Source organism: Hyperolius riggenbachi, chromosome 6, assembly GCF_040937935.1.
Source record: "Hyperolius riggenbachi isolate aHypRig1 chromosome 6, aHypRig1.pri, whole genome shotgun sequence".
Lineage (NCBI taxonomy): Eukaryota > Metazoa > Chordata > Amphibia > Anura > Hyperoliidae > Hyperolius > Hyperolius riggenbachi.
In genome coordinates this window covers 147,835,038-147,861,484 of record NC_090651.1, presented here as the reverse complement: position 1 = coordinate 147,861,484, position 26,447 = coordinate 147,835,038, and the positions used below count along the sequence as shown (strand labels likewise).

The 26,447-nt window shown below is 41.5% G+C and overlaps 1 protein-coding gene across 4 annotated transcripts in view; it reads left to right on the top strand.

Annotated features, from left to right (window-relative positions):
• The window catches only part of DENND1B (DENN domain containing 1B), a 353,166-nt gene that overhangs the window by 235,767 nt on the left and 90,952 nt on the right, over positions 1-26,447 (top strand). For all 4 annotated transcript variants that reach the window (XM_068240064.1, XM_068240066.1, XM_068240063.1 and 1 more), the window contains 3 exons: positions 2,166-2,266; positions 22,819-22,864; positions 25,760-25,861. In XM_068240064.1, the coding sequence (XP_068096165.1) occupies positions 2,166-2,266; positions 22,819-22,864; positions 25,760-25,861 (249 nt within the window). The remainder of the gene's footprint in view (positions 1-2,165; positions 2,267-22,818; positions 22,865-25,759; positions 25,862-26,447) is intronic.

Below are 26,447 nucleotides of genomic sequence, written 5' to 3'. Positions count from 1 at the left end.
GAGCCTGTATGACTGCCTGTCCTCCTCAAATGTCTATAGGGTTTGTTCACAGTAACGGCAATGATATACATTATAGCACATGCCTCTCCTATAGCCAAAGGGTCATTTATTTCCTAGTTGGAAAACTGTCAGGCATAAGTGGTTAATTTAACCGCTGTTCCATGTAGTACTACTGAATGTAATGAATCCACTGCTAGTCCACACCTTGCCCAGTCCACAACTATCTGCTGTAGCGCCCCATCACACTTTTCATACATAAACACTCTGAAATCTAAGGAACGTTTATTGGTCAGGATTGTGGGGTTGTGGTAGATGTCTGGGAAATTCAATCAAAGTGATCTGCCAGAAAATCAATCCCCTGTGTATCCATTTTATTTATACCCAGCTGCTGCTGATGTTATCCAATGACGTGGCTGCTAAATGTGTGAAAGCAACTGCAGAATAAACGCCAATACTTAGTATAACATAACAGCTCTTCTGTTGTTGTAGAAGCAGGTTAATTCTTCTTTAATATACATCTATCTATGGAGCTTCAAGTTGTTGCTGGTGTGACATAGGTAGCAATATTAATGCTGTACAGCATGGTGACAGGCCCAGGACTGTGTATCTGCTAAGGGCCACCTGTCACACTTCACAAAACTTCAGCATGAAAATCAATGCTAAAGTATAATGTACTGGATAGTGTCACACTTAAAGAAAACAGGAAGGGAAAACAATTACGGTACCTTAAATGGGTGCTTACCTCAGTAGAAGGAGGCCTCTAGATAATCTAGAGACTTTACCGTCCTACTCACCTACTCCGATCCAACGCTGAGAACCCCAAAACTCTTCATCAAGGGCCTTGTTGAAGAATGTGCATAAACGTGGTCCTGTGCCATGAATAAGCACTGCACAGGATGCTCCATGCCTGCGCAACCGTCGGTGCTGCTGGGGCTCAGCGGAAGAAGCTGAGCAAAGGCGGCTCTGTGCTACTGCACAGGCGCCAGGTATCCTTCATAGTGCTAGTTCGTGGACAGGAGCGAGGCCACAAACTTCCAGAGGGTCCAGGTATCCAGCGGTGGTCTGGAGGGCAAATTGGGAAGCCTCTGTAGGAGGTAAGTATCCTTTTTTATTCTTTAAAACTTACAGGTTTTCTTTAATATGGTTTGATTTTTAAAGCCAGATTCCAGAAGAAAAAAACTTTTTAATTTTGTATAGCGAGGTAAGGGGTAGAGCCTCTTTTCACTTTTTATTACTATTCTTTGTCCTCATGAGATTTTTCATTATTCCTGTCCTTAGAGGACATTCTGGAAATCTCTCTAACAGTGACAGAGACAGCAAGAAATAAAAACGTACTGCAGAATGAATGTCCAATAAGGTCCTAGGGACAAGAATTGAGGGAAGAGTTCTCCTAAGGCATACATGTCACATACATGTCACACTCCGGCCCGCGGGCCAAATCTGACCCCCAGAGCCATTAAGTGGTTTCCCCACTTTGCATTATATTTGGCCCACTCTAGACCACCAGGGAAGCTATATTGGAGGTGAAACCCTAGAACACCATGGAAACCATATGGGGGGGGGGGGGGGGGTAGAGGAAAAGCACTAGACACCAGGGAACTATATAGGGAAGGGAGAAAAGGCACTAGACATCAGGGAACTGTATAGGAGAGGGAGGTGACCACAAGACATTGAGGTTGGCCCACGACTTGGTCCCAGTGTACAATTTCGGCACACTTTATATTTGAGTTTGACTTACCTGTTCTAAGGGGACACAGACAGCAATAAAAAGTTTCTAACCTGTTTTTTTTTTTAACCCTGAAACTACTTCTGACACTACTTATAACTAATATTTTTGCTGCGTTTTTGTGCTAGTCCTCTAAAGGGCTGTTATAGATTGTGAGCTCTGCTGCCTGACCTGCAAGCCCATGCATTTTCAGATTAGTAACCTTGGGTGTACTGACTGCAATAAGCAAAATAAAGTTCATTGCATATAATTTATTGCATTATGCTGTACTCTTTTTGTGTGGTAAGACCTAATGCACATTATTCTGTTTACTGCAGTTTAGTGAATATACCCCCTTACCTCTGTAGTCATACCTCTATGTGTCAGTAATTCCCGTTACCTTGTTATGTGTATGATATTGTATATAGATGTAATGTATGCCTTTTTGTCTATTTTTCAGTTAACAGCCTGTGTTCACGCCTCTGCTTCTCTGCTGTACCCCATGTACTGGCAGCACATTTACATCCCAGTTCTTCCTCCACATCTACTAGACTATTGCTGGTGAGTTGTTGTTTTTTAAGGCAGTCTGTAATATTTTAAAAAAGCATAAAAATGCAGATTATTTTTAATACTTGCAGCCGTTGACTACAGTGATGTCTTAGCTGTCAGATTTCATGTTTTAAGATAAAGTCAAACTATTTTGTAGATGATACAACATTAATATTAACGATTATTTGTATACATGATATACTAGCCATGAGAGGACAGAACACTTAGGCCCGGTGCACACCAAAAACCGCTAGCAGATCCGCAAAATGCTAGCAGATTTTGAAACGCTTTTTCTTATTTTTCTATGGCGTTTTGCTAGCGTTTTGCGGATTGCTGCAGCAGATTTCAGTATAGTAGATTTCATATATTGTTACAGTAAAGCTGTTACTGAACAGCTTCTGTAACAAAAACGCCTGTAAAACCGCTCTGAAGTGCCGTTTTTCAGAGCGGTTTGCGTTTTTCCTATACTTAACATTGAGGCAGAAACGCACCCGCAATCCAAAAAATGCCTCACCCCGGCATTTTTTGTTTCTGCAAAACGCCTCCTGCTCTGGTGTGCACCACCCCATTGAGATACATTGACCAAGCGGATCCGCAGCCGCAAGCGGCTGCAGAAACGCTGAAAAAGCCGCTCGGTGTGCACCAGCCCTTTAAGGGAGATGTTTTATTTGGAGTTCTAGTGAGTGCTCTCTTTTGCTGAATATTGGTTACAACTTTGGATGTTTGAGCACCAATTTGGTTCAAGATATTGGACGTTTCCTGACAATTGTATGGTGAGCACGATGCTGACTATACCTCTTTTGCTGCTTTTACACTGTAGCAGTGTTTTTGCTAAACCGTCACACCGCAACTGCCTCCACAAGTACATCCCGAAAGACCACTGTGGTGCGACCAAATCAGTGAGACACACTTTCCATTGCAGGGCTATCACTACTTCTGCAAAGGCATGCAGCTGTTTTGGGTGACACAGCACAACAAACCACATTCAGTGTGAAAGGGGCCTGAATCAATATAAAGTTGATTAGTGAATATAAACTGTATAGATGCAAAGTGGTGGACAAAATACCCTTTTGCATGGGCCAAATGCATTTGGAACTGCATTTCCTTACTTTCTGTCTCCTCTTACTGCAGCTGGTAGGTGGGTCAATCAGGTGTGACCACATTATTCCCAACATAAAAAGAACAATTCAGGCCAGCCTACATTTTCCAGGATTACAGCACAAAATGTGTCTGAAGGTGTTGGCAAGAGAATATGACAGGGACAGGAACAAAGCTTACAACATCTACAAGGAGTTTGTATGTTCTCCCCATGTCTGTGTGGGTTTCCTCCAGGCACTCCGGTTTCCTCCAACATCCCAAAAACGTACAGAAGTTAATTGGCATCCCCCTAAATTGGCCCTAGATTATGATACATGCACTACACGATACATACATAGACATATGACTGTAGTAGGGATTAGATTGTGAGCCCCTCTGAGGGACAGTTAGTGACAAGACAATATACTCTGTACAGCGCTCCATAATATGTCGGCGCTATATAAATACTAAAATAAACAAACATGGAAATATTTGACATGTTTGTGTCTTTAGCTGCGAAGTTTTCCACTCGCCCCATTCATATTCAGTTTTATGCATAAAAGATGGGTGGAAGTTTGTGTCAATTACTCTGCTGACATAGGCAGCTGTAAACGTATAGTTCAGAGGAAGTACAACGAGCCGGTATCTGTAGCTACAGGCAAGCACAGCTATAAAGCAGATTTTTAATCTGAAAATGCAGAGCCAAAAGTAATACTTACAATTTACTTTCGGCAGTGAGAGGGGAAAAGACAGGCACTAAATGCGGGCAGAGAGGTCCTGGGTTTCACCGGGTTATGTACTCCATGTTGCAGCGTGCTACTCAGAGATAAACAGTGATCATGTGAAGTAAAGAAAGTCGAGGCACTGCTGCAGTAAAAAAGAGAGGTACCTTTAATCCACGGTGTTCGGACACAGCGGGGTATACAGTGGGGGTGAGGGGATGCCTGACAGCTGTTTCGCTAAGAAAGCTTCTTCAGAGGCAAAATATAAGGAACAATTAGACCCAAGTGATGTCCAGCATTAAGTAGCCTCACTTACCACCTCTCGGTAGTTCGCAACGCCCCCAGGATCGCGGACACGGCGTCCCGGCATATAGGCTCCGCCCCCGGAAGTGACGTACACTCTGCTTCAACCTATCGGGAAGCGGCAAGTCTCCCTGCTTCCTGTGTGTCGTCATGAGCCGGGTTATGCGTCACAGCCTGCCCGTTCGCCGGCCAAATCCCAGGTTCTGGTTGCTATAGTGATCATCAGCCATAGCTGTAAACATACAAGGGGACACAACCGTCAGAGTATTCAAACAAAGAAGACACACATTACAAATAGGACCATTATTAGCCACAGAGCTGCTACGAAAATAAAGATCAATAAATATATAAGGATAGAGTATTAATATTAGTACTTAGAAAGAAAGCAATGAAGCTCATTCCTTTCATTAAGCCCAATAGGGCCACAAGCTCCAGTTTCAGATATTAATCTGGCTTCATTCTGGAGCAGAACCTGCTCATGATTGCCTCCCCTATGTGGAATGGGAACCTGCTTTAAACCCATAAACTGCAGTGAGGTGGTATTCCCATTATGGCATTCCCGCATGTGTTTAATAAATCTGCCAGCACCTACGCCTGTCAAAACAGAGTTGACGTGCTCCTGGAATCTGGTACATATCATGCGGGTAGTCTGACCTATATAGAATCTGTTGCATGAGCAGACTATCGCATACACCGTATTTTTAGATCGGCAATGCAAAAATTGATCAAACTTAATAAATTTAGTGCCAAGATATGCGCTTTTACCTGTTTTGAACTGTGCACAATGGTTGCAATTTCCGCATCTGAAATTACCAACCGGAGTGTATTTTTGCAACCAGTTCTGCTCATGCACCGATCTACACTCACTATTGGTGATTACATCACCAATTGTCCGTGCCCTCCTGAAGGAGACCAGCGGTTTATGGCCGGTCACGTCGGATGGACCCACATTCATCTGAAACTCACACCAATGCTTTTGAACTATTGCCTTAATTCTGTCTGACATCGGAGAATAGTCAAATACACAGGTAAATGGTTGTTTAGCAGATCTTGGACTTCTTGTGGCCCTTTTCCTATTAGTCAACAACTCCTCCCGATCGCGGGCATCTGCCCTGCGAAATGCCTGATTTAAATCGTTCATGTCATACCCCCTAATGGACAGTCTGATGGCTAATTCTCTACTCTGATGGATGAAATCATCCCTTGTAAAGTTGTTCCTTTTCAGCCGAACAAACTGTCCATAGGGGATAGATTGGATCGTATGTGGAGGGTGGAAACTGGACCGGAGGAGCACGGAATTAGTAGCAGTATCTTTGCGATATCCCCTACTACGTATAAACCTGTTCTCAACATACAGCTCTAAATCCAGGAAATGCAAAGTTGGATTAGCCAGCACCCCTGTGAACTGCATGTTGAGATCGTTACAGTTCATATAGATGAGGAAATCCTCAAACTCACGTACCGTGCCCCTCCAGGTCAGAACCACATCATCCACATAGCGATACCAATGGCCAATTTTCTCCCCAAAGGGGTTTGAAGTCCCAAGGATGTATTTTTTCTCCCAAAACCAAAGAAAAAGATTGGAAAACGTCGGGGCTACCGGCGTTCCCATGGCTACTCCGGATCTTTGATGGTACCATCTGTCATTGAATAAAAAGACATTATGTGACAACACAAAGCTTAAACATTGCATCAGGTAGTCTACCCAGAGATCTTCCTCCCCACATTCAAGCAGGAGTTCTCCAATCACTTGAACCCCCTGGGATTGGGGAATGCGGGTGTAGAGATTAACCACATCTATGGAGGCCAGGATCTCTTTCTCCCCAAGTTCCACACCCCCAACCTTCCCCAGGGCGTCCAAGGTGTCAGCCAGGTGGGTGCGTACCACCCTCAAAAAAGGTCTTAATTTAAAATCCAAAAATTTGGACAGAGGCTCAGTCAATGAGCCCCTGGCTGACACAATCGGGCGTCCCGGAGGACAAAGCGGGTCCTTGTGGACCTTGGGGAGAAAATACCAAACAGGCTTCCTAGGGTACTCTGGTAGCAAACCCTCCCCCATTCGTTTGGTAATGAGTCCCTTTTCCACTCCCTGTCTCAAAAGGCTTTGCAGGATAGTCCTGTGTTGTGGTATGGGATTGGTTCTCAATTTGGCATAAAAACCATCCGATCCTTCCAATTGTCTAAGAGCTTCCTTGACATAAAACTCCCTAGACATCACAACAAGGTTTCCCCCCTTGTCAGCCTTTTTCAGGACTATCTGCTGGTTATCTCTAAGCCATTCTAAGGCAGCTCTCTCTTCCTTGGTTATATTCGGATCGGTCTCTGGATATATAAGAGCCTGAATGTCCTGAAGGACCCTTCGGTTGAGAATGTCCACTGGTGATCCGGGTGCTGACCTAAACTCCTTGGTAGATTTACAAGGGCGAAACTCCTCATTAGGCAAGGCCATTACATCCACCTGCATTTCAGTTTCTGGGTTGCTCTCAGTCCATAATTGTTCTAAATCACGTAGAACTTCCTGATCTCGACTATTATTCAGATTGTGGGCAAAGAAGCCAAGGTTGCTAATGGTCGTATGGCTATTCAAACGAATCTCTTCAGTTGGCATTTCATTCTTCCCCTCCTGCCATAGTGCGATGTTCAACCTACGTATGGTTTTATACCAATCTACCTCAAAGTTGAATTTGTTGAAACTACAAGTGAGGGAATAGTTGAGGCCTTTCTTAAGAAGCGATTCACTACCCGTTGGTAGTTGTACCCCAGATAAGTTGATAATTTGGAGGTTTTTGTTAGTCTCAGCCTTTTGGAGATGCTCTATCTCCTCTTGCGTTTTCCCCTCCCATAGGTCCCCCTCCCCCATGTAACTCTTTTGTTCGGGGTTCTGGTGGAACCTGGTCCTTCCTCCTCGTCCTCTTCTGATGGCTCTTCTAAAGGGACCTCGACACATCTTTTCTTTGGAGGGGTTTTCAAGGCAGATTTTGGTTTAGCCTTTGGTTGGGGTTTAGCTTGTTGTTTAGGTTTGCCTCGGCCCTCCTCTGGGCTTGAGTCGCTTCCTGAATCTGTAGTCCAGTAACCTTTGTTATCAAGTGATGGTTTTCTCCTTTTAAACCTGGATCTTCTGTTAGGTTGTCCCCAATCAAATACTTTACCCTCCTTGAAGTCCTGACGATCTCGTCTAAACTTGCCAAGTTTCCTCTGTTTGATATCGTCTTGTATCGGTACCAACCGATTTTCTATTTTTTCCTCAACTTTGGTTATATGGTCAGCAGAAGTAAGTTTCAAGAGCTCTTGTTTGCATAGGGTGATTTCAGCCACCGTACTGTTGTACTCTCGTTCAGTTCTCTTAAGGACAATGGACTGCAGTCTTAAGGCATGCTGTAAATGCTCCTCATCCCATTCCTTCATAAATTCGGCATCATTCCTATACTCGCTTGCCTCCCTATAATTTCGAAAGCCTCTGGATGCTATCGCCTTAGATTCGTAGCGTTTAAGAGTGGCTACAGTCCAAAAAAGTTTAACTTCTTTGTCAGACAGGCGGTTGAGATCTTGCTCAATGACCTTCACCCCCACTGTTTTGCTGGAAGTGGAGCTGGACCCGCTCGCTGTGTCAGTGAAAAATGTCTCCCAATCTGACCTACCAGCTTGGAGGCGTTTCAATTCAGCAACAGTGTCCACAGACGTGCCTGGAGCCTCAACAAACGGTTCCTCTGCCTCTTGCATCTGTGCACTGAGACAACAATGTAGATACGGCAGTGAGAGGGGAAAAGACAGGCACTAAATGCGGGCAGAGAGGTCCTGGGTTTCACCGGGTTATGTACTCCATGTTGCAGCGTGCTACTCAGAGATAAACAGTGATCATGTGAAGTAAAGAAAGTCGAGGCACTGCTGCAGTAAAAAAGAGAGGTACCTTTAATCCACGGTGTTCGGACACAGCGGGGTATACAGTGGGGGTGAGGGGATGCCTGACAGCTGTTTCGCTAAGAAAGCTTCTTCAGAGGCAAAATATAAGGAACAATTAGACCCAAGTGATGTCCAGCATTAAGTAGCCTCACTTACCACCTCTCGGTAGTTCGCAACGCCCCCAGGATCGCGGACACGGCGTCCCGGCATATAGGCTCCGCCCCCGGAAGTGACGTACACTCTGCTTCAACCTATCGGGAAGCGGCAAGTCTCCCTGCTTCCTGTGTGTCGTCATGAGCCGGGTTATGCGTCACAGCCTGCCCGTTCGCCGGCCAAATCCCAGGTTCTGGTTGCTATAGTGATCATCAGCCATAGCTGTAAACATACAAGGGGACACAACCGTCAGAGTATTCAAACAAAGAAGACACACATTACAAATAGGACCATTATTAGCCACAGAGCTGCTACGAAAATAAAGATCAATAAATATATAAGGATAGAGTATTAATATTAGTACTTAGAAAGAAAGCAATGAAGCTCATTCCTTTCATTAAGCCCAATAGGGCCACAAGCTCCAGTTTCAGATATTAATCTGGCTTCATTCTGGAGCAGAACCTGCTCATGATTGCCTCCCCTATGTGGAATGGGAACCTGCTTTAAACCCATAAACTGCAGTGAGGTGGTATTCCCATTATGGCATTCCCGCATGTGTTTAATAAATCTGCCAGCACCTACGCCTGTCAAAACAGAGTTGACGTGCTCCTGGAATCTGGTACATATCATGCGGGTAGTCTGACCTATATAGAATCTGTTGCATGAGCAGACTATCGCATACACCGTATTTTTAGATCGGCAATGCAAAAATTGATCAAACTTAATAAATTAAGTGCCAAGATATGCGCTTTTACCTGTTTTGAACTGTGCACAATGGTTGCAATTTCCGCATCTGAAATTACCAACCGGAGTGTATTTTTGCAACCAGTTCTGCTCATGCACCGATCTACACTCACTATTGGTGATTACATCACCAATTGTCCGTGCCCTCCTGAAGGAGGGCCGAGGCAAACCTAAACAACAAGCTAAACCCCAACCAAAGGCTAAACCAAAATCTGCCTTGAAAACCCCTCCAAAGAAAAGATGTGTCGAGGTCCCTTTAGAAGAGCCATCAGAAGAGGACGAGGAGGAAGGACCAGGTTCCACCAGAACCCCGAACAAAAGAGTTACATGGGGGAGGGGGACCTATGGGAGGGGAAAACGCAAGAGGAGATAGAGCATCTCCAAAAGGCTGAGACTAACAAAAACCTCCAAATTATCAACTTATCTGGGGTACAACTACCAACGGGTAGTGAATCGCTTCTTAAGAAAGGCCTCAACTATTCCCTCACTTGTAGTTTCAACAAATTCAACTTTGAGGTAGATTGGTATAAAACCATACGTAGGTTGAACATCGCACTATGGCAGGAGGGGAAGAATGAAATGCCAACTGAAGAGATTCGTTTGAATAGCCATACGACCATTAGCAACCTTGGCTTCTTTGCCCACAATCTGAATAATAGTCGAGATCAGGAAGTTCTACGTGATTTAGAACAATTATGGACTGAGAGCAACCCAGAAACTGAAATGCAGGTGGATGTAATGGCCTTGCCTAATGAGGAGTTTCGCCCTTGTAAATCTACCAAGGAGTTTAGGTCAGCACCCGGATCACCAGTGGACATTCTCAACCGAAGGGTCCTTCAGGACATTCAGGCTCTTATATATCCAGAGACCGATCCGAATATAACCAAGGAAGAGAGAGCTGCCTTAGAATGGCTTAGAGATAACCAGCAGATAGTCCTGAAAAAGGCTGACAAGGGGGGAAACCTTGTTGTGATGTCTAGGGAGTTTTATGTCAAGGAAGCTCTTAGACAATTGGAAGGATCGGATGGTTTTTATGCCAAATTGAGAACCAATCCCATACCACAACACAGGACTATCCTGCAAAGCCTTTTGAGACAGGGAGTGGAAAAGGGACTCATTACCAAACGAATGGGGGAGGGTTTGCTACCAGAGTACCCTAGGAAGCCTGTTTGGTATTTTCTCCCCAAGGTCCACAAGGACCCGCTTTGTCCTCCGGGACGCCCGATTGTGTCAGCCAGGGGCTCATTGACTGAGCCTCTGTCCAAATTTTTGGATTTTAAATTAAGACCTTTTTTGAGGGTGGTACGCACCCACCTGGCTGACACCTTGGACGCCCTGGGGAAGGTTGGGGGTGTGGAACTTGGGGAGAAAGAGATCCTGGCCTCCATAGATGTGGTTAATCTCTACACCCGCATTCCCCAATCCCAGGGGGTTCAAGTGATTGGAGAACTCCTGCTTGAATGTGGGGAGGAAGATCTCTGGGTAGACTACCTGATGCAATGTTTAAGCTTTGTGTTGTCACATAATGTCTTTTTATTCAATGACAGATGGTACCATCAAAGATCCGGAGTAGCCATGGGAACGCCGGTAGCCCCGACGTTTTCCAATCTTTTTCTTTGGTTTTGGGAGAAAAAATACATCCTTGGGACTTCAAACCCCTTTGGGGAGAAAATTGGCCATTGGTATCGCTATGTGGATGATGTGGTTCTGACCTGGAGGGGCACGGTACGTGAGTTTGAGGATTTCCTCATCTATATTAACTGTAACGATCTCAACATGCAGTTCACAGGGGTGCTGGCTAATCCAACTTTGCATTTCCTGGATTTAGAGCTGTATGTTGAGAACAGGTTTATACGTAGTAGGGGATATCGCAAAGATACTGCTACTAATTCCGTGCTCCTCCGGTCCAGTTTCCACCCTCCACATACGATCCAATCTATCCCCTATGGACAGTTTGTTCGGCTGAAAAGGAACAACTTTACAAGGGATGATTTCATCCATCAGAGTAGAGAATTAGCCATCAGACTGTCCATTAGGGGGTATGACATGAACGATTTAAATCAGGCATTTCGCAGGGCAGATGCCCGCGATCGGGAGGAGTTGTTGACTAATAGGAAAAGGGCCACAAGAAGTCCAAGATCTGCTAAACAACCATTTACCTGTGTATTTGACTATTCTCCGATGTCAGACAGAATTAAGGCAATAGTTCAAAAGCATTGGTGTGAGTTTCAGATGAATGTGGGTCCATCCGACGTGACCGGCCATAAACCGCTGGTCTCCTTCAGGAGGGCACGGACAATTGGTGATGTAATCACCAATAGTGAGTGTAGATCGGTGCATGAGCAGAACTGGTTGCAAAAATACACTCCGGTTGGTAATTTCAGATGCGGAAATTGCAACCATTGTGCACAGTTCAAAACAGGTAAAAGCGCATATCTTGGCACTAAATTTATTAAGTTTGATCAATTTTTGCATTGCCGATCTAAAAATACGGTGTATGCGATAGTCTGCTCATGCAACAGATTCTATATAGGTCAGACTACCCGCATGATATGTACCAGATTCCAGGAGCACGTCAACTCTGTTTTGACAGGCGTAGGTGCTGGCAGATTTATTAAACACATGCGGGAATGCCATAATGGGAATACCACCTCACTGCAGTTTATGGGTTTAAAGCAGGTTCCCATTCCACATAGGGGAGGCAATCATGAGCAGGTTCTGCTCCAGAATGAAGCCAGATTAATATCTGAAACTGGAGCTTGTGGCCCTATTGGGCTTAATGAAAGGAATGAGCTTCATTGCTTTCTTTCTAAGTACTAATATTAATACTCTATCCTTATATATTTATTGATCTTTATTTTCGTAGCAGCTCTGTGGCTAATAATGGTCCTATTTGTAATGTGTGTCTTCTTTGTTTGAATACTCTGACGGTTGTGTCCCCTTGTATGTTTACAGCTATGGCTGATGATCACTATAGCAACCAGAACCTGGGATTTGGCCGGCGAACGGGCAGGCTGTGACGCATAACCCGGCTCATGACGACACACAGGAAGCAGGGAGACTTGCCGCTTCCCGATAGGTTGAAGCAGAGTGTACGTCACTTCCGGGGGCGGAGCCTATATGCCGGGACGCCGTGTCCGCGATCCTGGGGGCGTTGCGAACTACCGAGAGGTGGTAAGTGAGGCTACTTAATGCTGGACATCACTTGGGTCTAATTGTTCCTTATATTTTGCCTCTGAAGAAGCTTTCTTAGCGAAACAGCTGTCAGGCATCCCCTCACCCCCACTGTATACCCCGCTGTGTCCGAACACCGTGGATTAAAGGTACCTCTCTTTTTTACTGCAGCAGTGCCTCGACTTTCTTTACTTCACATTACAATTTACTTTAAATAGCAGGTGGTTTGAAAATTTAACAACCTCAGTTCTGGGTATAGTTGTGCTTGAAGACGATATTTTTATTTTGGAATGCTTTGACATTAATGTGAACCTCTGAAACTCCTGGGGACAGAAACTTAAGCATAGCAGTAGCAAGTACGGTAACTAATGTTTTCCCACTGAACAAAAAGTTTTAATTTGTTGTTTTCTGTTTCTGTTGGAGACATTGTCAGGATAGGAATGGAGGCATTCTCCTCAAATCCGGATAGCAATAAAAAGAAAAAAAGCTGTCCTAATACCATTCCTTGTTATCTAAAACACGAAATGCATTTTTACTGGAATTGGGCTTTAAAAACATACAACAGAACCATGAGAGCTGGGAGTTGAGTTGGGTAGATTAGTGTCAGGCGGTGCACAAAGAGCGTGGGTGTATGACACATTATTATTATATAGCACGGGCATTTTCCACAGCTCTTTGCTTAGTACTTGTCACTAGTAGTCCTTCAGAGATGCTCACAATCCAGTCCCTACCATAGTCATGGTCTAAATTCTTGTGCACAAGCTAGATAGCTTTCGGAGGAGGCAGCCAGTTGGTGCCGTCTCTACCGATGATCTAGTGTATTAATGGTAGCCCCTCCCAATGCGTTGACGAGAGATTTACATTGTCTCGGTTGAGCATATACCTCTGCTTTACTCTTAGAGATCTTAACAATGATCCTTTGCTCTGTTCACTTTGATTCCACTGACATTAGTTGCAGTGTCAGCCAGCCAGCCATTTCCCCAAATGTGTCATTCAGGAAGTGTAGTTTTGTAAAGGTTCTCTGGTCACCATCATGCCAAGTACTGTCATTTCACCTGGTTCACTTTGCAAATAGCTATATGAAAATTTTAGCATGAAGGTGATATTTTCTTGTTTTCATATCTTATATGTTTATTTCAAAAGTTCCAAGATTCAGTTTATGCATATCATTTGTCCAAATGACCTACAAGGATTAGCACCCCTTTGTCGCCTGTGAGAAACAGCACTTGCTGGCCTTCATAAAGACAAATGCTGCACAGACAACATGCTGACAAGTGCATTTTTGTTTCTTATTGTAGATCAGTTGCACAGACATCATTTTGAAATGTAATGTTGCCATTTCAGTCTGTAGCCTATTATGAATTTACAAAACTGGCAAATGCAAGTGTGAATGGGCCCTCATATATCTTACTACTTCTGTGATTGGCAGAAAGCTACAGCATGCTTATTTATCAGTTTCTGCTTTTAGCAAGGTGAGCAAACTCAATTAATGTTTGTCCTTCATCCTTAAAATGTGGAGTTAAACTGAATAGATTAACTTTTTTAACCAAAACCAATGCCTTTAGTTCTGGTTTAGAAAGTACTTGTCCTTTTAAAGCAGAACTGTAGTCTGACATAGCATACAGTTAAAAACCTTTTTCAGAACTCCTATTGACCATATAGTTATCCTGCTTGCCTTTGACCCAAAAGTATTGTGATCTATTTAAAAATCACAATTCCCTTCCCTGGTCAAAGCAGGTGGTACTAGAAGCTGCCATCTTGCATAATATCGTAATATCCAGTTTGAACTATAATCTCATAAATGCTGTTTTTCTTGAATTACAATTTTGCATTTATTTACCTTACACATAGAATCTATCTGCTATAAATTAACATTTTACTTCCTGCAGTAAGGGATAAAACAATAACCTATGGCAGCCTAGAGAGCGCACTGTAGCACACTGATAAGACTTCTTTCAAGTAATGAAACTAAACCTCTTAACCCTTTCAGGCACTTTTTAACAAAAACGTATTTCTTAGAATTTCTAGTAGTGATGCTAACCTATTGGAGCAGAGCATACATCTTTAAGATCAGCTGACAAATCATAAGCAAAAAAAACATAAATTAAGAGTCCATTTTGTGAAAAAATTAACCAATAATAAGTAGCGATACAAATTTATACTTTTGAGCTCTTAGTTAAAGTCATATGCTATTCCCTAAAGACAAAGGTTATCTTTAAAATGATTAGTGTCCTGCTTGGATTTTTACAGTATGGGTGGTCTCTGACATACGGGCTGTCTGTCTTTCTCTAATAGCCACAAAAATTAATTTGTTGCTGCTGCATCTTTACTAATTATTTTTACACAGAGATGAATTGTTTAAAAGAAAGCTGCTGATTTGCTCACAACTGTCTTATATCTCCTCAGTGTTGCTTAATTTGGACAAATCAGCAGCCCGGGGAGTTTGAACCAGCTACTTTTCCGTGACTTATTAGACCATAATTTGATTTGAGACATTCCAGTGACAGAAATTAGAGTTCTGGAGCTGTAGAATGAAGACACAAAACACTCTGTGTTTAGGAGATGGGGGGGGGGGTTAGGTTTAATCCTCTTTCCCTACGCTGCATTTCAAATCTTCTGTTTTAGAAGATGCAGATGACACCCAGCAGTGGCCATTACTGTCCATTGTAAATGCAATAGTTGTGATGTTTGCAAAGAAAAAAAGATTTGGCATTTAGGTGCAGTTTCTGCCGAGCCTGAATGGAAAAGACCTGTAGTGCTTTATTTCTGAGCCAGCACTAAAAAGTATATTGAATCAATTTGTTGCACAATGACTGCTAAAAATATTTTTATCTGTTTGGGCAACAAGATCAGTCAATGGTTAGGTCTGTTGCCTTGCAGCTCTAGGGTTAACGGGACAGAATTCAGTCAAGGGTGTTCTGTGGTGCGAGGTTTGTCCAGTGTTGGGGCTAATGGGCTGGTAGCTTACATAAGATTTGTTTATCATCATCTTGTTGGGAGCCTTCTTCACAGAAACATAAGGGCTGTGTAGCTCAGCGCTTGCATGGGTCTGAGAGGATATTTGTGCTCTGAGTGGAGTTTTAAGTAAATGGAAAGTGCCAATAATTGTCAAGGTTGTGTGTTGTGAGAAAGCTCTAGATGATTGATTATACTCATATGGGTTTCCGCTAAGTAACGTTAAGGTGTACAGAGCCAAAGCTTGGGTACAAAATCACATACATACCCTCTCCTTAGAGAAGTATATGTTTCTGAACTCGAGCTTCGGCTCTGACTCTCTTTAATAGTCCACAACATATAGGAGTATTGTTGAAGAATATTGTTCATTTAGGATGAGGAAAGAGGTTCAGGAGAGGAAATGTAGATATCATTATATAGTAGGTACAATTAAGAAAACTTTACAATGGTGCCATTAAAGATAGTAACTTGCAATGCTAAAGCTGCAAAAATCTAGTGTCTGTATAAGGTACCTTAACATACAATGCAGTTTGTAGGTAAGAAAATATTGCAGTTGTACTGCAAATGGACAGTAAATCACATTGCTACTACTAAGTTACATTACACACACTTAAACTACAATGAGCACTGAATTTCATGTTTTTTTATATGTTCTGCACGTTGTTAGTGCAGAAAATATGTTAAAGAAAACACATTGTAACTTCACTGCCTTTATTTGTGCACCATCTTTGGCAATTTGTCATATATACTCATATATACCCTTTAGAATGTAAGCCTTTAGCAGGGTCTTCCCTAGTGTATTCTGCATGACCGTGTGCCGCCATCATTGTGCTCCTTTCCTATGACTTGAACTACTGGACTTACCTCACATGATCTTGTATTTTGTGCATGGTCTGTCTTGTATAGCTTTGTCCTATGTTGCATAACCTTGTTACGTTTGTCATCCTTTGAATCACAAACTGATTTGAGTGTAAAACAAGCCACCTACTTTTACCTGAGAAATTACAAACTAAAAGCTTTTATTCCCAAGTCTTACTGCCACTGTCATTTAACCTTGTTGTGGGTTTGACTGCTTTCCATCATCATTATTGCGCCTGGAACACTTCTGTTGTTACAAGCAACCTACATGTCTCACACATTTTCACAGCATCTCTATCTGGCTGAAGTTAGTAGAACTACACAATTAGTATGTAATAGATGGAGAGATGTATTTAAGAGTTTGTTTTGGTTTATGAGTATTTTACATACAGTGTCTTCATTGTTCTTGTGGTCTACTTCAAGTTGCTAATAGGAGCTTGGGGCAGCTGCATTCCTCTGACTGCATTCTGGACACAGTACAACAGACAGCATCTCTGGGCACTTCCCCAGGCCTTTTCAGGACAGGACAGTTTACATTTTAACTTGTGGGTAAAATAAATCTAAAAGCTTGTTTCTCCACTTTTACTAGACCTTCCTCAGTTTAATTACGGACTGTTTAAATTACTGCTGTGGTTGTCAGAGACGCCACTTAAGTGAATCAGTTTAGTAAAAGTGACCACTAATGGTATATAAATGTACACTAAACATTAATGCTTTTAAATTTATATACATACATTTAAGTGCTTCTGTTGCATAATGAGCATCTCCAGCCAGCCTACATGTTTACGGTAATACATAGTTTTCATGTACTGCTGTATATACTCGAGTAAAAGTCTAGCAATTTAGGTCTGATTATCTTCATAAAAGTATAGGGGTCGACTTGTACACGGGCAACACTGAGAACACTGAGTTATGTGTGTACTAATAGTGACATTCCCATTTGCAGCAATTTACCCTGTGGTAAGTGATACTTTGAGGAAAGGAAATACCAAGAGAGCACAGGCCTGAAAGTCCTGGCCACAACAATTAAAAAGGAAAGGGGCAGGGGAAAAATACTGGGCTGCATAAAATGGAGTGAATAGTTGCAGCACCTGGGGGTCTGGAGGAGGTATTGGCTGCACTTAATGGACAGGAGGGGTTAATGGCTGCGCCCCAAGTGCAGCTATTAACTTTGTTGGGTAGACTTATACTTGAGTCAATACAAATTCCAGCTTAAGAGGGTTGTATATTGGAGTCTGCAGTAGGTAGTGTCCCATATACACTGGGCAGTGTATATATAGAAGACTCCTGTATATACAGGGGAGCGTCCTGTAGTGGTGTTGTACAGTGTGTAGGCTGAAGATGAAAATGGTGGTGGTGCCGCTCTTTGGAAGCCACTGGATAGTGGTGTAAGTATCTGTATAGACAAGGGGTGGGGGGAATGGGAGGAGAGAGAGGAGAGCGCACTCAGAAGGGTAGCAGTTGTCCCTGGCAAGCCTGCCCTGGAATGATCTCACCTTTAGGACTGACTGACTAGCCCATATGGGTCTGTCAGCAGTCTAGCGTTGTCCCTCTCTATGCCGGGGATGCAGGCAGCAGTGGTGCTTTCAAACAGGATCGGTCACATCAGCTGATCTCCATAGATGGCCGCTTACTGGGTCTTGCTGGATGTAGTGCCTGGAGGCTATGTGTGCAAGTTTGTTAGCTGCACTCTGAACTCCCGCTATGTATGGGGATAGAGTGTGCCGATGGAGGTTCCTGGAAGGTGCAGTGCGTGCAGAAAGGATACACGGCAAACTCCGTTTTTGGTTGAAAAAATAATAAAATGTTTATTACGCAACGTGTTTCTGCAGAGAAGCCTTCTCCTTTTTTTCAGGCAAAAAACATTTGTACAAGTGTTCAGTACATTTGAATACAATAAGACAGACTGTGATTGGTTAACAAAGGTAACAAGCTGGCCAATGCATGTGGGTATGCAAGTACAAATCCCAAAATCCTTTGCAGTCTTGGAGGGAAAAAAGTCCAAGTTTAACTATGATAAAATCAAGTTAAATAATAAAACTACTGAAGTAAAAAGGTATTGATAAATAATGGGTGGGAATTGTTTTGTGTATATATATATGTATATATATATATATATATATATATATATATATAATATATGAAAAAATGTGATAAAATGTAAGAAATTAATTAAAAACGCCATAACTGGCTTCATTGCAGTCTATAAAGGATGTAAAAATATATTGATCAGATTGTTAAGGTGCAATAAGCATACAGGTTCTCGAGGTGGCCGCAAGGCACCCAAACAAAAAACCACAAAAGGGTAAAAACAACCACTGGGACTATTATGGATACTCTGTGGTTGGATTAATGAAAGTAACATTAATGGTAATTATGAACGCATAATGGGAAAAAAAAAATAAAACACTGTGTTTTGAATAGCCCTCATCAACATCAAAGTCTGGCAGATCAACCAGTGCCTGACCTGTAAATCAGACTATGTAATTTATTTGCTAGAATGCCCTTGCAATTTACAAAATATAGGCCGCACCAAACAAAAATTGCATAAACGTATTAATAAGCATAGGGAAAACATCAGAAAGGGCTATTCAAAACACAGTGTCTCTAAACACTTCGATGACTTTCATAATAGAGACCCCTCTTTAATGAAGATCACCATCTTAGAACAAATTTTTGATGGAAACAAATTTAACCGTTTTAGGAATCTTTGTAATAGAGAGACCTTTTGGATTTTACAGTTAGAAACTTTAACACCAGATGGTCTGAATGTTGCAATTGAAAATATGGTGAACTAGAATCTGTATTATAGTTTTATAATTTTCTGGTTGAATACAGTGAAATAACCTGCCTTTCTGTATATATGATTATATTGCAATTTTTATTTTATTTGTATTTATTTTTTTCCAATTATGCGCTCATAATTACCATTAATGTTACTTTCATTAATCCAACCACAGAGTATCCATAATAGTCCCAGTGGTTGTTTTTACCCTTTGTGTTTTTTTGTTTGGGTGCCTTGCTGCCACCTAGAGAACCTGTGTGCTTATTGCACCTTAACAATCTGATCAATATATTTTTATATCCTTTATAGACTTCAATGAAGCCAGTTATGGCGTTTTTAATTAATTTCTTACATTTTATCACTTTTTTTATATATATATTATATATATATATATATATATATATATATATATATATATATATATATATATATATATATATATATTTATCAATACCTTTTAACTTCAGTAGTTTTATTATGTAACTTGATTTTATCATAGTTAAACTTGGACTTTTTTCCCTCCAAGACTGCAAAGGATTTTGGGATTTGTATTTGCATACCCACATGCATTGGCCAGCTTGTTACCTTTGTTAACCAATCACAGTCTGTCTTATCGTATTTAAATGTACTGAACACTTGTACAAATGTTTTTTGCCTAAAGAAAGGAGAAAGCTTCTCTCCAGAAACGTGTTGCGTAATAAACATTTTATTATTTTTTCAACCAAACACGGACTTTGCCATGTATCCTTTCTGCACGCACTGCACCTTCCAGGAACCTCCAGCAGCACACTCTATCCCCACACATAGTGGGAGTTCAGAGTGCAGCTAACAAACTTGCACACATAGCCTCCAGGCACTACATCCAGCAAGACCCAGTGAGCGGCCATCTATGGAGATCAGCTGATGTGACCGATCCTGTTTGAAAGCACCACTGCTGCCTGCATCCCCGGCATAGAGAGGGACAACGCTAGACTGCTGACAGCCTAGTATGGGCTAGTCAGTCAGTCCTAAAGGTGAGATCATTCCACGGCAGGCTTGCCAGGGACAACTGCTACCCTTCTGAGTGCGCTCTCCTCTCTCTCCTCCCATTCCTCCCACCCCTTGTCTATACAGGTATATTGGAGTCGACTTATACACAAGGTCTACTTGTATTCGAGTATACATGGTATATTTGATTGTGTTAGTCCCTGAATCCAGCACTTTAAAGTCTATGAAAGTGCAATACTGTGTTGCATCCTAGCAAATACTGTCCAATCCCTAGCTACTGTAGCGCATAGTCTTAAAAATGTCCTGCTTAAAATTGTCATGTAATTTTCCTGTGCTTAAATTTCTGATATTTAACATATTGCTTTGTAATTATGTCATGTTATAAACTATTTGAACCGTTTGTCTCATTCGGTATTGATAATACCTATTGGGCTAATGCCTAGGACTTTAGAGGCTACTGGGGAGGGAGTGGGAGAGGGTTACTTTTGTTGTTTGTATTGTATCTTTATCTGTTAAAAAACAATAAAAATAGTTTTCCACAAAAATGTCCTGCTTTTAGAGTTCACTCAAAGCCAGTGGGGTTGTCTTACTAAGTATGGGGAACATACAGTAGATATATAAAAATATACACACCCCTGTTAAAATGCCAGGTTTTTGTGATGTAAAAAAATGAGACTACAATAAATCATTTAAAAACTTTATGACTTAATCTGTCAGACTGTGAGAGCATCTCTTGTGCATCTTCAAGTAGCCAGACAGATATTTTTTGTTGGATTTAGGGCTTGGGTCTGGCTGAATCATTCCAATATTTTAATTTTCTTTTGGTAAAGCCATTCTTTTGTTGATTTGGTTGTGTGCTTGAGGTAATTATCCTGTTAAAAGGTGAAATTCCTCTTCATCTTTCTAGCAGATGCCTGAAGGTTTTCAATCAAAAATGACTGGAATTTGGAACTGTTTATAATTCTCTCCACCTTGAATAAAGCCTTAGTTCCAGCTGAAGAAAAGCAACCTTAAAGCATGATATTCCATCACCATACTTTACCCTGGGTATAGTGTCTTTTGGTGATGCAAAGTGTTGTTTTAGCGACATAAATTATGATATACAACATAATGCTTTTTTTTTTCCTTTTTGCAAATTTTAGTCAGCCCTGGATGTTTTTCATTTTAAGAAAAGGCTCCAATCTTGCAACCCTACTCTAAAGTCCAGACATATGGAGAATATGGGAGATTGTTGTCACATGTAGTACTCAACCTCTACTTGCCAGAATTTCCTGCAACGCCCTCAATGTTGTTGTAGGGCTTTTGGCAGCCTCCCTCACCACTTTTCACCTTGTCTTTTCATCAATTTTGGGGGGACATCGAGTTCTTGACAACTTCAATGTGGTCCCATATTATCTACCCTTTTTTGATGACTGTCTTCACTTGTTTTCTTGGTGCTATGGATATTTTTGTACCCTTCTGACTCTTAGCTTTTAACAATGATCTCCCTTTGATGCTTTGTACATTTTCTGTGAATCGTGACTTTTGCTGTAACTGAGTGTCTTTAATTGATTGCAGATGTGTACCCAAGAAGAGTGACAGTTAAGCAACCAGCTTAGTGGTTATTTTTTAAACCTATTTTCCCCATAATTGATTTGTTTGTTTGTAATTGCATTGTGCAGTATATATTATTATTATTATTATTTAGTATTTATATAGCGCTGACATATTACGCAGCGCTGTACAGTGTATATTGTCTTGTCGCTAATTGTTCCTCAAAGGAGCTCACAATCTAATCCCTACCATTGCCATATGTCTATATTATGTAGTGTAAGTACTGTAGTCTAGGGCCAAATTTTTTTTTTAGGAGGAGCCAATTAACTTATCCGTATGTTTTTGGAATGTGGGAGGAAACCGGAGTGCCCGGAGGAAACCCACGTATATACGGAAAGAACATACAAACTCTTTGCAGATAGTGCCCTGGCTAGGATTCAAACCAGGGACCCAGTGCTGCAAGGCGAAAGAGCTAATCACTACGCCACCGTGCTATATAGGTCACATTAAACAGGAGAAAGGTTTTGAAATTGTTTTATTGTGGTAAACTTTACATAAAAAAAAACCTGTCATTTTAACAGGGATGTGTACATCATTTACAGTATATCAACTGTATGAGATCGAACAATCATGAACTGTATTTTTTTTTAAATGTCTACTATGAGATGGTAAGTTTGTAACCCCTGACTGGTTATATCGGAAAATACAGAGGGTGGTAAAAGTCTAGAAAATTAGCAGCTGTGTGACTTAGTATAAAGCTCCCACACTGAGAATGCTTGTTTAACAAATGCAGGTTGTCCTGGGTTTACTAAGATAATGTCTATCTGTAGTTGTTGCATGTGTCTATATTACCATAAACACTAGTTCACTGACCTTTTGGCATTCCAGTCTACATTCTGATATAACCCAGGCGGTGGTAGTGAATTTTGCCAACTAATGGCAAACACTTGAAATGTAATCCAGTCCAAGACAAGACACAACATTTATATTGCACTTTTCTCCCGGCAGACTCTAAGCACCAGAGCTGCAGTCACGGATACCAGGGTCATTGGGAAGCCTTGCCCAAAGACATCTTATTGTTTTTTTATGTACTCACTTGAGCCAGGATTCGAACCCTTGTCCAAGGGCTCAAATTCCACATCGAAGGCCTTACCAGTACACTGTCCAGCTGACCATGACCAGTCCAAATATGCTTGATAATGAGTCATGCTCTCTAAAGTTCTCAAAGCTTAGCAAATCAGCTATGATGTTTGTTTCCTTGTGTATAATGATCAATCAATACCAAGAACCCATAATCAAGAAAAAAAAGTTGTACAATGGTATTTAATTTACTAAATTTTTTCTTGATAACTAACCTCTGAATTTCTTAACAGTGCCCCTATGCCTTATTTAATTGGAGTTCATTTCAGCCTTCTGGAGGTAGGACCTTTTTTATACATTCATTTTTTTTAAATGCACTAAATGTGTTTGTTGTTTATTCCTTTTTCGCAGGAAGACACCTATACTTTCTTTGTGGTTTTGGGTCACCCCGAGCTGCTTGGTTACTCTGTTTATTTAAAATTATACAACGTTTTATTTTATTTTCCTACCAGGTCTTTTTCTTTCTCAAATATTTACATAGATACACATTTATGTAAATATTTGAGCATTTATTTTTTCAAATACACAGTTACATCCATACCTATTTTGCCATTTTGTGTTTACATGTAATTGAATAATTTCAAATACTTTCCATTTTAAGACAAAATTGAATTAATTTTTTTAGTAGAAGGACTTTTTGGCTCCTTGTGGCTCTCTTTAAAATCATTGGGGTCGTGGTTCCCGTGACTTAACTTGGTCAGCTGTGACATCCATACCGAGCGGACTAGGGGGAATAGGGGTAAACAGCAACTGAAGCAGTAATAGAAATAGAGTTTTTAATGAGTGTGTGTGTCTCAGCTGACAAATTATTTTATTACCTCTCTGTGCACTGAATCCCTCTGTAGCCAAAGTGGAGTGCTAAATATCTGTATTTCTCAGTATTCATCTCTTCTGTAATCTATGCTAAAACCTGTTGCTCAGCTATGAGAAGGCAGCAAAACAATTAGCTGATAAAAAACAAAGCCAGATTAACTCCTAGCTTCACTAAATGAGTGTGAAGGGAAAAAAAAGCTAATTTCCTGTTCTGTACATAAAGAAATGAATGTCTTCTTTTTACCTCGCCACAAGTAGAGTGTAGTGAGCTTATAAAAGAGGGTAAGTAGAGTGAAGTAAGCTTATAAAAGAGGGTAGTTCACCTCCCTGCCTGGAATGCTGCTCTCTGGCTGAAAAACATACAGTCATGTATAATGAAATCATACTTTTCTTATAACACTATCATAAAAGTAAACATACATTCTCTATAGTGGTCCTTTTAATGTCCAAGTTCCAATTGGAGATATCTGTATTCACTTCCTGTATCAATCACCAGCTCTAACAGATCAGGAAGCTGAAATCACTTTAAATCACTTTAAAAACAATTTTTAGTCATGTGGAGGATGGTTCGAAAGTCTCCAATGCAATTATTACGGTCTTTGGAACTGTTTGGAAAACATTTCCCTCACTTCCTATCCTGTTGAGTAGGTCACTAGAACAAGAACTCAGGATGAATCTCTCTTACCATGGCCCAGTCACTAACAAAAACATTACAGTAGGTCTAACTACACCTACCGGTACTTCATCTAGAACAAAATTTATTCTGGCAGAGAAACACTTCAAAGGGCACATGGGTATACATGTATCTATCTACAAACATATATATTATCTATTTTTTATATATTACTCAGAGGTCTGCTACGCTAAACTTTAAAGGGACTCCGAGCTCTGAAAAAAAAGGAAAGTTGTACTCACCAGGGGCTTTTTCCAGCCCAGTGCTGGTCGGGAGGTCCCACGCCGGCGTCCTGGCTCCTCTCCTTCTCCCCGCCTGGGAATGGCTGGCAGGCCGCAGCCCGGGCGACACTCTCCCGAGTGTCGGGCTGCTTCTTCCGCATATGACGCGGATTACGTCACACGCCGGCCGTCTCGCGTCATCACGGCGGCCGGCGTGAAAGTACTGCGCTTGCGCGAACAAAGCGCGCATGCGCAGTACTTTCACGCCGGCCGCCGTGATGACGCGAGGCGGCCGGCGTGTGACGTAATCCGCGTCATATGCGGAAGAAGCAGCCCGACACTCGGGAGAGTGTCGCCCGGGCTGCGGCCTGCCAGCCATTCCGGAGCGGGGAGAAGGAGAGGAGCCAGGACGCCGGCGTGGGACCTCCCGACCAGCACTGGGCTGGAAAAAGCCCCTGGTGAGTACAACTTTCCTTTTTTTTCAGAGCTCGGAGTCCCTTTAACTTTAGTTTTATGGGGAAAGGTTGTAACCCATTTTTCTCCCTTTTAAAGCGGACCTGAACTCAGAACGTCCTCTCTGCTCCAAAAGTTGCACAACAGCATAATAACCTTCAAACAAAAAACATTTCTTTGTTACAGCTGAAATAAATCTGCACTGTTTCTACTTCCTGATTAATAGAAGCAGACATGTTTTTAACACCCTGTGCTTTCAAATGAGCTTATCTGCCATCTCTGCCATTTGTAGTCATGTTACACAGGGCAGAGATCAAATTACAACTTGTGATTAGACACAAATGAGGGGGAATTAGACAGGCTAAACTCTTTAAATACATACAGGGTGCACATCCACTTTAATTGTTTCCACTGTGGATTTTTCCCCTCGCTGATTTTTCCGGTAGGTGTCACTAACAGGAATTGGGTAAGAATCAAAATCAACCCTGCAAGGGCAATTTCAAGAATTAAATCATATTTTTGTAGATTGGATAAGGCTTATCTCACAGTTAGGTTTTAACGCTTATTTTCACTTTTCTTGATGACGCCTAGTAATAGCATTAGGGCTTGTTTCCACTAGGGGTGATAGGCTACAATTTCTTGCATGTGAATACAGAAACTGAATCACAGCCCATTGAAATCATTGGCTTCTTCCATTTTGCATGCAGGTGAAACCTGCTGCAGTATTTACACTAATCACTTCCGAATCCCCATAGCCGGCATCTTGAAGACATATGTTGGTGCAAGTGGAAACGTAGCCTTAGAATTTTGGATGTCTTCAGTAAGGGGAACGAGAGTAAATCTCACAAGTTGAAACATAGTTAAAACTCTAACCCCTATCTATCTATCTATCTATCTATCTGTCTGTCTATCTATCTATCTATTATCTATTATCTATCTATCTATTCTTTGAAATCTACAGCACATTTTTTCAGTCCTATCTTGCACCTAGCTCAACAAGACTCTTTTGTTTAGAGGGTGAGAAGTCGTTCTCTGGATGATGTTGTTTTACTCAATGTGGACACCAACTCGTTGGAGACTCCTTTCAATGATCTTTCAGCACTCCCCAGTGATGTGGTAAGAATTCATTTAGTGATTTTCCTCCAAAAACTTGGCATAAATCAAATATATGGCAATATTTAAAATTAACAAAAATGTAGCAGTTTTACCACACAGTATTTAGCAACATTCCATATAACTCAGTGGTTTGCATATTCTGTTCACAAAAATCATACAATCTGACAGCCCGTGTAATATCATGCAACTTTTTCATCCAATTAAATTTTCCGCACATAGAAAATAAAAGACAGAATGTTGCTTTTCTCTGGACATTGTGCATGTGTCTCCTAATGAATTACATTGTGTGGCAAAGGAAAATATGCATCTCTATTCACATGATGTCCAGGTAGCCACATATGCAAAATGTGAATATATAGTGAACACAGGTCCACGCTGTGTTAAATGGACAGGATCTAGATATCTGGCAGCCTGCACAGCATAATGCAGGTAGTTCCTGACTTAAAGGAAAACTATCGATTAACATGTTTTTTTCTGTTGAGATAGGAATAGTTTGGGAAGTGCTCCTAAGTACTGAAGTATACATTTCACTGCTTACCTATTTGTTTACTGTTCTCAAATTCCTTTCACACTTCACTGACGGGAC